The sequence below is a fragment of the Pholcus phalangioides genome, unplaced genomic scaffold (genome assembly GCF_987345545.1).
Source record: "Pholcus phalangioides strain wild (caught in Gottingen) unplaced genomic scaffold, Ppha-v1.0 ptg000015l_1, whole genome shotgun sequence".
NCBI lineage: Eukaryota > Metazoa > Arthropoda > Arachnida > Araneae > Pholcidae > Pholcus > Pholcus phalangioides.
This window is the reverse complement of record NW_028301608.1, coordinates 32,515,366-32,527,631: the sequence shown is the minus strand read 5'-3', so window position 1 is coordinate 32,527,631 and position 12,266 is coordinate 32,515,366. Positions and strand designations below refer to the sequence as shown.

The 12,266-nt window shown below is 37.7% G+C and overlaps 1 protein-coding gene across 1 annotated transcript in view; it reads right to left on the bottom strand.

The window, feature by feature from the left end:
• The window catches only part of LOC149075836 (HEAT repeat-containing protein 3), a 47,657-nt gene extending 36,716 nt beyond the window's left edge, over positions 1 to 10,941 (bottom strand). Inside the window, exons 1-2 of the mRNA XM_089243351.1 lie at positions 10,639 to 10,941; positions 4,170 to 4,342 (exon numbers count right to left, since the gene is read on the bottom strand). Of these exons, the coding sequence (XP_089099477.1) occupies positions 4,170 to 4,342; positions 10,639 to 10,782 (317 nt within the window). The 5' untranslated portion in view covers positions 10,783 to 10,941. The remainder of the gene's footprint in view (positions 1 to 4,169; positions 4,343 to 10,638) is intronic.
• Between the last annotated feature and the right edge of the window lie 1,325 nt (positions 10,942 to 12,266).

Here is a 12,266-nt window from a genome sequence, read left to right as displayed (position 1 = left end):
CAGTATCATAGACTTTAATTAAGACTCCAAAATTTTTAAAAATTTCAGTTAGTTTTTTGTTTGGAAAAAGAAAAATGAAAAGAAAGAGAGGATAGAGTCCCTGTGACCTTTCGGGCTTGAGCCTTGTCAGCCCTCTCCTTGTGAGGACTATGCTACTGCCTCACAACTTATTTCACAAATTCCTAACAAAAAACTTGAAAGGACGGAAAAAAAATTTTCTGTAATTTTTTTTGTGGGAAAGTTTTTTATCTCGGATTTGCCACCCCCCCCCCCTCCCCACAGTGGACAGAGATAATTTTCTTCGATTTTTTTTGCCAATGACATCCTTTTCACCCATTCATCTCTGATATAGCACTGCCCCCCCCCCATGGCCACAATGGGTTGCATTGCCTGACAGCTGCCATGTGCTTCCTCAAAAAAGGGAAAGTGTGCATTTCTGTTCCCTCACCTATTATTTTTTCCAGAATGGTGAAATGAAAGCAAAGGAAAAATTTGGCTTGTCACTTCTCCAGTCCTTGGAGTACCAGAAGCAATTTGAGATAAATTTCTTAATAAAAATAACCTTGTTATATACATCATTCTTACTAGACAAGTGACGATCTCTTACCAAAATAAGTGCTGTTTTGGGGATTTAGTTATCTGGCATGATTAAGAATAGTTAAATAATTTTGGATCAAAAAACAAAAATCTATTTCAAAAGTGGTATGGTCACGAACATTTTGCACGGTAAACAATGGTGTGCAGATTTCTTGTGAAAAAAAATAATGTTTATCTCGAGGTACCCTAGACGAATGGGATGAGTCCAGTGGCAAAGTTTTGGCGTTCACTCATTCAGGTTCCCCTAGACTACTACTACTAAGCCAGACATGCACCTCGTCGATATTCCTCTGTGGAACCTCTAAAGAATTGGTACATGTTGGAACGTGCGTGTACGTGTAGTGAAACCTGGTGTGAAGTTTGTTTTTGTGTAATGCTTGTTATGTGTAGTTCTACCATCTGCCACCAGTTTTTCTAACCATAAGTGAAGTGTGATGATTGAATGATTTATCGTTGTAGGCCTGTTGCTCTCTGTGGGGAGACTTTTTAATGGGGAGATCAGCTCGCATTTGCGCACCTTGAAGTTGGGAACCACAGGAAACCAACTTTCCTTCCAGCCTTCCCCCCAAGCACATCATCCTGAACCTATGCACAAAGACCCCCCTCCCATGGTTACTTCAGCACTGAGCCCTGCATCTGGTAAGGGTGGCTCTGGGTTGCAAATCACTTTTTTTTAGTCAGCACATAAGATGAGCATATAATTTAAGCCACTGCCATCAAAACAAAGATATTTAAGTAATGGTTTTAAATGGGGGTGAAAAATATTTTCCCCGCACATTTTCACACACACTACTGTCACAGAGAAAAACAAACACTCATTCTTCTGAAATGACAAGTGACTGGAAGGAAATTTTTTCCCTCTTGTAACAACAATCACTTTGGAAGTGAAATTTCCCTGTCACAACTTATAATGTGAGCAGGGACGTCATATTTTAGAAACTTCTCGAAGTAGACTGATGACTCCTACAAATAAGAGGGTTGGGTAAACCTGGGTTCCATTGTAAAAATATTTTCTTGATGTGCAATATCTCACCTCCCATTCTCGTGGTAAAGTTCTGGACAACCTGCATATGCCAATAATAAGGGTTTGATAAATCCCAAGTGCTAGGTTGCCATGGCAACTATAAAATTAGTTTTGGCAACTAAAATTTTTGATACATGATTGCTAAGTTAGAGTCTTAGGTTAATACAAAATTTCAATTTTCTGATATCTTGTTTAAAAAAACATTAATTAGGACCATTCTTCCTCAAGCAAAAAAAACCATAGCTCCTAAATATTTTTTTGATCTCTTGAGGTATGCCAATCATATCCAATTTCCCTGAGAAAAGAAATGTAGTCAAGTGCTCTGAAATATAATTTATAACCACCATCTTCTGCTGTCTGTGACCATGCACCATGCTTGTTTCGGATATTTCCATCAATCAGAACCCATTGAGTAAAAACATTATTTTTTTGGCGGGAAAGAAGAAGTTGAAAAGAAGTTAGCAGATGCTGCTCTTTTGCACTGTATGTGTGTTCCGGATTAATATCCTCACAATACCTTGAGATGAGTAAAGGCATGAAACGATTTATCTCAGGATGCCCCATATTTATTTACAGAACAACAATTCACAATGATTCAAAAATAGCAATTACATGCTCTCAAAATCACAGAGAGAGCAAGTTTGTTTCTTTCTCATACACAGGAGGTTCTATCTCTTGTGCACTGTTTCTTCTTAGTGAGTGTCTTTTATATGAGGCAAACAGGGTCGGGTTTTACCACTAGTGGTAAAAACTGTCCTAGCAAAAATATGTTTTTGCCAGTTTTTTTCCAAGTGGTAAAACTTGATTTAACCCCCCCCCCCCTCCCACTCCCCATTTATGCATGTGAGGCATTATTGTACATTTGATTATTTCTCTAAATGCAAATAAGATAGTTTTAAATGAAAACTTTACAGTAAGAATTAATAAATTTTCGAGTTGATTTTTTGCCATTGCTGGAAAAAACAGCAGTAAAAAATGTCCTGACAATAGGTTTTTTCCAAGTATCAGAAATTGATACTTCTCACATTTTTTTCCTAGCATTTCAGAAGAAAAAAAATGAAAAAAAATTGTTTGAAATACACTAACTCTGGTCTAAGAATCATGTTAACATGAGATATATATATGCTTACTAATTTTATTAATCAAATAATGAGCATAAATTATATTTTATGAACATGTTAAAAGAAAACATTAGGGACTTTCCCTACAGGTCAATGTAAAGGAATGATCGCTACAGGGGGGGGGGGGGTCATTATAATGAACATTAACTGTATCTCTATTAATGTGCATGTATTTTCCACCAGATTATTTCACAATACAACATTATAAAGTTGATTGTTGTAATGATTTCAAGTCTCAGTTACATATCATACACATCAAGTCAAATTTTTTTTCCCCATAAAACTGTTTTTGCCCTTTTTACTAATTTTTGCCACTGTCCCAGCAAAATGCCCACCCTGATGAGGAAAAAAAGAAATCAGGCCAATTTGGAACATTCTCATGGGATATTAAAACATCAATAACCTTCTACTTGTATCATGGCACCATCAAATTTAACAAGCTAAAAATATTTATAATTTTCATCACCAAAATTATTTTCTAAAAATTAAAGCAGGTTTTACTATTTATAGTTAAATCAATTTGTTTCGCTCATGCTATAAAAATTTTATTTCATCATTTCATACAGTGTTCTAAGGCAAGCAACATGAATCAAAGACTAGAATAAAATACAGGAAAGCCCTTTATGTACTGCAAGGCTCTTTAATTGCTCATCTGAATGCCTTTAACATCAGAGAGTAGGGTGAAAAAAAAGGTTTAAATCAATGGTACCTAACTTGTGCTCGACAAAGCCTAAGAGCTTTGTGCAATAGCTCCAGGAAAAGTAGAAGTAATAAAAATTTAACCGAATTGAATAAGAAATAAAAAATAGAATTAAAATAAGAAAACTAGAAATTACATTCTGAATGGAAAAATGAAAATTTACCTAATTGAATTTCATTGCATGGGAATTAGACATTGTTTAGATGTCTCTATTTTACATACCTGTGCTACCATCCCCATCTTGTCCCGTTCCCTTCCATGACACTATATTAACTAGTCATCTGGCCCCAATTAACATCTCTTTTTTCCTCTTTTTTTGGAAGTTTGAAGCTAACAATATATATATATTTTTTTTTTTTTTGATTAAAAATTTTTTATGAATATATTGAAACTGAGTTCATATTATGTTCTTTACTTTTTTTCAAAATCATCAGCAAAAACAAATTTAATGATTGAAATAATTAATAAATAATTAATTTTTTAAATTATGTCAAAAATTAGCATGACCTGCTATTTCGTCACAGCCACTGGTAAAACACAATAAACTTTTAAGACACAGAGCAATCCTAAAGGGGCCACAGGAATTCATTCAAAAAAAGGGATATGCCATGGAAATAAATTTAAAAAAAAGGTCAAGGAAACCTCTGGCTTGAAACAGAATTCATAAATGAGAAAAAAATAGTGAAATTTTTTGCTATTAGAAACATCTTCAGCAAAACATTCTTACCTAAGGCAGGCAGCTATGTCCTTGCTGACTGATGCGTCTGGATCAACAATGAAAGGCGATGCTATCCTCACAATATTTCTCTCAATTAGCTGATTCACAAAACTAACTTTACTTGCAGATTGTGTGATGTAAGCCGCACTGCATACTTTGTCACTGGATGATGAACTGAGTAGCTAAAAATACATAAAAAATCTGTGTCAGCAACAAAACTAAACTTTTGGAAGCTTAGTCTATACAGAGGCGGACTTAACGGCGGGTGCACCGGGTACGTGCCCGGGTCCCTGACTTCTAAAGGGCCTGAAAAACACAAACTTCTCACTTTTTTTTCAATTTAAGGGGTCCAATATTTTCTTTTGCGCCTGGGGCCTCGACTGACTTTCATCTGCCACTGAGCCTACAGCAGGGCTAGACAAATCACAGGTGCTAAGTCGCCCATGTTGACTAGAAAATTGGTATGGCGTCTAGAAATCTATATATATGCAATGAGGTTTACTCTAATTTGTATTTTATAGGGCAATGAGTTATCAATACACCGTCAATAGAAAGCTTCAAAAAGGGGGGGGGCACCATTATCCCCAAAGCAGAATATGTTTAAATCTGCAACGTATATCGCAGAACAATCAATGCTGCAGGAGAAAAATCTGAAAGAATTTTAAGAAAAAAAAAAATAGAAAACATCATGGGAATTTTTACCACAGGACATTTCCAGTCAGCTGAGGGCTTGTTGCAGAACAATGCAAAACATTCTGCTTTGGGGGGCCATTATCCACTAATGGGGGCAATTCAGGGTTGTCAATAAATAAAATAGCTTACCTTCAGGTGTTGGGAATTTTATAACCATTAACATGTTCAAAAAGAAATATGATATCAATGTAGGGAATGATGGAGAAGCTATCCATTCTTAATTGATGGCAACCATAGTTTTTATGGGCAGTGTATCTCATCTGGTATTTTTAGTTTCCTATGTTTTCTTTGCTGTGCTTTTCTTATTATTTCATTTTCTATTGCATTACTGACATCCATAATTGTTCATACCCATATGCAGTGACAAAGTTATTTAACGATATCCAAGGCACTGGAGAAATGCATTGTTATCAAGAAGTTATCATTATAGATGGCGTATACAGTGGATCCCACTTGGAACTTCTTCCTGTTCATTGACTTTTTTTTGTGGTCTCAATTACTCATGAAAATTTCCCATTTGAAGTGTTTTCCCACTGATATTATTTCATGTAGTTTTTTTTTTTTGAAAAGCTGTTATAAGTGGAATCTACTGTATAAACAGTATGAAAAAAGCATTGGGAACCGAGAGTCATTTCGGGACATGAGTGATGAAGTGGTAAGATTCTCGTTTACTACCGTGAAAGCAGGGCCATCACAAGAGCATTATCAGCCTCCAGGCCAAGTGAATTTTTTTGTTTTCTGAGGCCCAAGCTGGCTAAACATTCTTTCTGCATATTAGTATACTTACTGTTGGAAATTTTAATTGTATCTCATTTTTGTGAGGCCCATGCATTAAGATGGCTGTATGAAAGGAACCATCAGGTCTGTGGGTTAAAACCCAGGGAAAGACAATGAAAAGTTCTTTTCCTATTGGACCTGAGAAGACCAATGATAGATAACATCCCAATATGCTTTCGCTGATAGTCCCCTCTGTTTAAGACGAGAATGGAAGTATAGCAAGGCTTTCTCTAGAGAGAGTGCTTAGATATAAAATAAATCAGAAGTAAATTGCCACATGACCAGAGGTGGATGAGCGACAGAAAGAAAGGGAGTAATATCGTCATGTAGACGTTATACAGGATTTTCACTGTATAAATATACATACATATACAGTGCAAATCTATACAGTATGGTGGCTGATATATATAGGGCAATTTGCCTATTGTGGCCAGTATTTGTGTATAGTTTTAGAGATAAACTGCTTAAATGTTCTTGAATGGCATGTTACTGGCAAATTTACCTTCGGTATTTTAATCATATTGTGTTTAACGCTGTTTACACATGGTTTTGGTATTGTTATTCAAGTATTAGATGGCTGATATGTCACATTAAAGAGAGAAATGCACAATGCCACTCTCCGCTATTCTTACAAAGTACAAAAAGAATTGATATTGAGAGAAGATGAAGTTTAGAAAGAAAATTTACACAGCGCTGCTGAGAATTGAACCATCAGCTCCTCATGGACAAAGCGAATGCTCTACCTTTAAGCTACAGAGAACTGACATTTTCTTTCCAACAGTGTAGCCTGTATGTTTTCTGAATGGGACTGTGCATAGACAGCCTCAGCTAATAGCTCTTAACAACAATAGCACAAAGATGACAACATATAGAAAGAAATGAGTGTGTGTCTGTGATGTTATTCTCTGCTGTTAATACAAAATATGAAAGACTGGATTGCAAGCAAAGATGAAGTTCGAAAGATAATTTGTGCTGATAGAAAATGGTTAGAGCAGTTGCCCAGTCCAGAAGGGGTTCATGATTCGATTTCCCACAGAAGCATATGAATTCTCTCCGAACTTCATCTTCACTTGGTATCCAGCCCAGGGTAGGTTCTGGGCATTTTTCAAGTAGGCTACATGTGAATGTTTTGGTGCCCCACACCACCTCAATCACCCCCTACTGTTACAAAAATTGCCCCCTTTAAATTGATGCTTTCTCCGGCCATGTAATTTGAAAGGTTCAAGATCCGACAGACCAGTCACGACCCAGGCTCTGTCCCTCCCGGATATAAACCTTTTACCCTTGCGGGTTGGGTCGCGCTGGGGAAAAAAAATGTGATTAATAAAAGGTTCAAGATCCGGCCCTGATCCAGCCTTTCACACCAGTACAAATAGCAGAGAGCAACATTGTTTCTTTCTATACGTCACCATCTCAAGAGAGGGGGAAGGGCTATTGTTACTGAGAGCTTTTGGCAGAGTTCAGATGCTGCCCATGCGCTATCACATTCAGGGAACATATATGCTGTAAGGAAAGAAAATGTCAATCCTCTGTAGCTTGATGCTTAGAGCATGTAAAAGGTCTAACTCACCACAGAGACATGAATTTTCTTTTTGCACTTCACTTTCACTTCGTATTTTGTGCATTAAGTTAGTAGTTTTCTATATCTAACAACATATGCTTCAAAATTTTTTTATATTAGCTGTGAATACGTACATGGCACTGTACATTTATTTGGTGTACGGTAAAGGACTATAAGTAGAAGCAATGTGCCATGCTATTGCCTAAGTTGATGTGCAATGTTTCATTAGTACTACTAACGGCAAAAAAAATTATCCCAGGTGGTAGCATGTGGGATCAGCACTTTAAAGGTCGTGAGGTCGTGGGTCAAACTTATAAACTTTAAGGTTTTTCCTTCTTCTCTTTCATCTCCATTTTTTGATGAAATTTGATTCATTTTCTTTCACAGTGGGTTTTCTGTGTTTTACATATTACGCTGTCTGCCATTTTTGAGTTGATACCCATCGCACACAAACCTGCAGAAGTGTGGTTTGGAATATATGTGGCATACTCTCAAGGCTGTAACTAGATATTTGGTCAGCCGAGGCAAGGTCAAATTTTGTCATTCCTGTATAATTTAGAAGGAATGATCTAAGAGGGAATTCTGTGCCCCCTCTGGTCCATCATCCCGGAGCACCAGACCTGTCTGCTCATTCCCCACCTCCAGTTGCAGCCCTAGGTACACTAATTGCTAGCATGTAGCTATGTTTGCACGTGTGCATGTAAGCCGTACACTGAATAAACATACTTAAAAGATAAAACAAGTTGTAAAAGATAAACAACGTACATAGAATAAATGTAATGCATACTTTCAGGGTTGGACAAATCCTACGCGTCAGGTAGAGATGGCACCTAAAATTGGCTTTTGTAGTTACTAAATTGCAGGCTCAGAGCAGCACAAAAAGTTTGGAATTTATAGCAGCCATTGGCGTACGCAAAAGGCAGAGATTTAGAGATTTTGATGTTATTTTGCAGGGAAAAACATAAACACCCCTTGAGAAAATTCTGTGTACGTCTATGATAGCAGCATATCTGCCAACATGAAAGAGGGTCACTATGCTCTGAAAAAGCCAAAAGAAATTCTTGGACCTTTTTCTTCTGATAAAAAAATTTTCTAGCACCTAGACTTTTTTTGGCAATTTGTTTTAGCCCTGCACACTTTGTCTTCAAAAAATATCACGATCCTTATGACGTAGCTTTCAGTGCATTGGCTGCTGTACACTGAAAGATTCCGTAAGCGGGTTTGCCCCAAATTTGATATTGTTTTTGGTCACTAACTGATTACCTTGAAGCTTTGGCTCTTTCAGAATTTTTCATTGCCGACAACAATGTTTTTAAGCTCTTATCTATTTCAGCACCATTTCAAATTTCCTTCTTGAGACCCTCTACCTCTGTTTTTTTCCCCTTCCAAGAGAGAACCTTACTTCTTTATATTTTTTCTCAATCATATTACATAGTACATGCATACTGCACTGTAATTGGATTAAGTAACCCCGCCCTTGGTTTGATAACTGAGCAAATAAAATATTAGACTCTCTCGAATGGATGTAGACCATATTAATTTGAGGGGGGTGGTCACTGAAAAAGAGGAACAAGTTTGGCTGTTTTCTTCGAAATGGTGGACATTTGAATTACACCCTAGTTGCTGAAGTGAAATCATTGGGAAGGCAGTTGAAAGCTATCAGCGTCATTCACCATCAATTCTTCCCAATACAGTAAGTATGCTAGTACTGCAGAACAGCTTCGGTATAAGGGACAAGGCAAGTTGGCGACTTTTTCCGGCGATGGCGCGCTCAGGTTCCTTGCTGTTCGGCTGGGTTGTCGTTGTTCCAGAATGTTCTATTCTATTCATGATAAAAAAAAAACCGCTAGGTGGCACTGGTTGTTGTTTTTTATTGTTCCTACCACATGTTTCGAAACTTACAACTACCATTTTGTCGTAACTGATTTTCTCTCCTTTTTTTCTTCCAAATAGCGTCACCCCATAGCAGCAGCATTTTGAAAACCGTTGGTAGACAAGATTTTTGTTTCATGATTGAGAGCTTGATTTTTACAATGTAGTGCATGGATCAGATTAATTATTGCATATATCGCGCCGAGAAAAAAATTGCCAGCATAAAAAACAACAGAAACCGACATCATCAGATTTCTCTATCGTCTCTCAGGTTGTACCTTTAATATTTTCCTTTATTTAAACAGTGCCTGGGTTTTATTTATACTCAAATCGATTTATTATTTAAATAAGGGTCCGGGCTTTATGAGCCCGGAGATATGCCACCCTGAGATTGATTTATTTTTATCCATAGTATTATTTTTTAAACAACAGGAACGGCTGTTTATTTAAAAGTGTCTGGATGCCTTATGTTGTCTTAATTATTGTTATTACATTTAGTAATTATTATGTGCTTGTTGGGTTTCCGTTGCTTTTTTATGCTGCCCATTTTTTTTTCGGTGCCCGTAATGCATGGCCCCCACAAGGCTCCAGCCCTGGGGCCCGGGACAATTTTTTGCTTTTTCTTTGCGGCGAACAGGTGCTGTATAATCCAGACCGCGAAATCCAATATAATCCAGATCGCCGAGGGCGCTATAAGTCGCCAACGGCGGCGCTCTCACTTATTTTGCCGGGTTGTCGTTGTTCTTTCTAGAAGCTTCCATTACCCCTCCATTATAGATGACACTTAAAGCGCGGGTGATTCAAACGGATAACAGCTTTTTTTCTCGTTGTGCAGTAGCGTTGTTGTCTTGGATTATTCCCGATTACCTGTCGCTAGTTGTTTTTAGAGTGTCTTTTCAAACGTTTGAACAGCCATTTAGTTTTTTTCGTTCCGAGCGTTAGGATTACACGAACCGGATTACATTTTCCTCGACCGGTAAGGCTGTATCATTTTTATTTATTTTTCTTAGTAATATTCGTTATTTTATTTGATTTTCGTTATTTATTTAAAAGAATCTAGATACCCGGAAAAAATCCGGGTTTTAATTTTTTCATACCCAGAATATGCTTATTACAACATGCATTACCAATGTTTATTAAATATACTATTATATTTATGTTTCATGATATTTTTCATATTTGAATGGGTTTTTATTATTGTTTTCCATGCTGGCGATGTTTTTTTTCGGCGTCCGCAGTGTCTAAGGCCTTGGCGACTTTTGATCGGCCGTCGGACATGTTCGGCGCCGAAAAAAAAAGTCGCCAGAAATCGCCAATCTCTGGATTATACAGCACCTGTTCCTCTCGCGGTAATATCATCATAAATGGGCCCCGTTAAAGTCTGGTCGGGGACCCGCAAAAGATCCCAGCCCTGCTCCCACATATGTCTGACGGCCTTGGCGACTTTTGATTGACATGTTTGGCGACGAAAAAAAATTGGCCGAAAATCGCCAAGCTGCCCCTTATACCGAAGCTGTTCGTGAAATCGAGAGCACGTGTGAATTTTTTTTTTTTTTTTCAATTCCTTAGACCTACTTTCTCGAGAATCTCATCAATGGTGTCAGCCTCTTTCTCGACACTGGCGCTCATCTCCTCGAGTTCATCCATTTCTTTGAGGCTGGGGATGCCGGTCGGGCGGGGGCGGTGGTGCTTTGATTTCCTGCACTTCGATTTGCCCATGGCGATCTGTTATTTGAGCTTTAAAGTCACTACAATATATTCACAATTAAAAAATGTACGTGGCGCGCGAACACGCGGTTCGCTATAAATATCAATAACGACGGCCGTGACTGCGTTTTGGTTTCTTCCAACCTGGTTTCTGAAGTCTTACGTCACGTCATCGTACTCGCACGCTACCGCACGTGACGTCATTCGAGCTCGATTTCACCATTTTGACATTTATTTCGATTAAAAAAGAATTGCTTTATCTTGCTTATAATTTAAAAAATGAGTTCGACTGCAATTTTACTGAAATGTGAATATGTTTTTCTTCCTCTTCGGTTGAGGTTGCCTAGAGTGACCATATTTCCTCGACTCGAGAGAAATACGGGAAATTGGGATTCCAAATACGGGAAAATACAGGACATCGCCAATTATCGCCAAAAATGACGACAAATCGGAACAAAGTTTCTAAATATTGTTGAAATTACGGAAAAATCCCAATAGCGGGAAATGAAGCATTACTGCTAATTGCAGTGGATTAAAATGAATTCCACGAAAAACAAAACGTTCTTCAAGACAAATGTGGGAGATTAATATTCTCATTTATAGTTGCAATTATCACAATATAATTTATGAGTTGAAAAATAATTTCAATCTTTGATTTCAATAAAGAATAAAAATTCAAGTATACTTCGTGTAAAATACGGAAAAACCGGGACACTTTTGCCAAAAAGTCGGGACGGCCAAAAATACAGAAAATACCGGGACTGCCCCGGGAAATACGGGACGTATGGTCACTTCAAGGTTGCCAGATCTCTGTGAATGAAATACGGGACACATATTGATCAGTGAACTGTTAAGTGAAAATATTTTGATGGCAGCACAAATTCGCATGCATAATTGTGTTTATCAGTTTCGTAAATTTCGCAAAAAGATTCGTTTTTCTTTTTCTTCGACAGATGGCGCGACTGCAACAACTAACCTTCAACTACTTCTGTTGCTAGAATATTGTTTTACTCACAATTAAATTGCTTTCTGGGATGCAAAAAAACTTCCGATAGATTAAAATGTTTTGATCTTGTTTAAGCTGTTATTAATGATAACTTTTTCTGTCTTTCTGTCGATTAAGTGCCACGAAATATTTTATCGGGACACTGGGGCCAAGATTTTGGAAAAAAATGTGTTAAAAGCGAATAATCCCCTCCTCGAAATCGAGGGCCGGAACTAGAGGTGGTGGGTGGAGGGGGGGGGCAACTGCCCTTGTGGAAAAATTTAATGGGTGGCAGGTTTAAGTGGGAACAAAGAACCGTTATAGAATTATTGAATTTTAAAGTTGTGGAGAGAGAGAGAGAGGGTGGCAAAATTATGTTTGCCTCGGGCGGCGGAAATCTTAGTTACGACCCTACCTAATTAGATCATGGCCCACTGTTCTGTCTAAATGAACAGATTTTAGCAGGTGGTCGAAGAAGACCTGGACCATGCTGGAAAATATGCGCGTATGT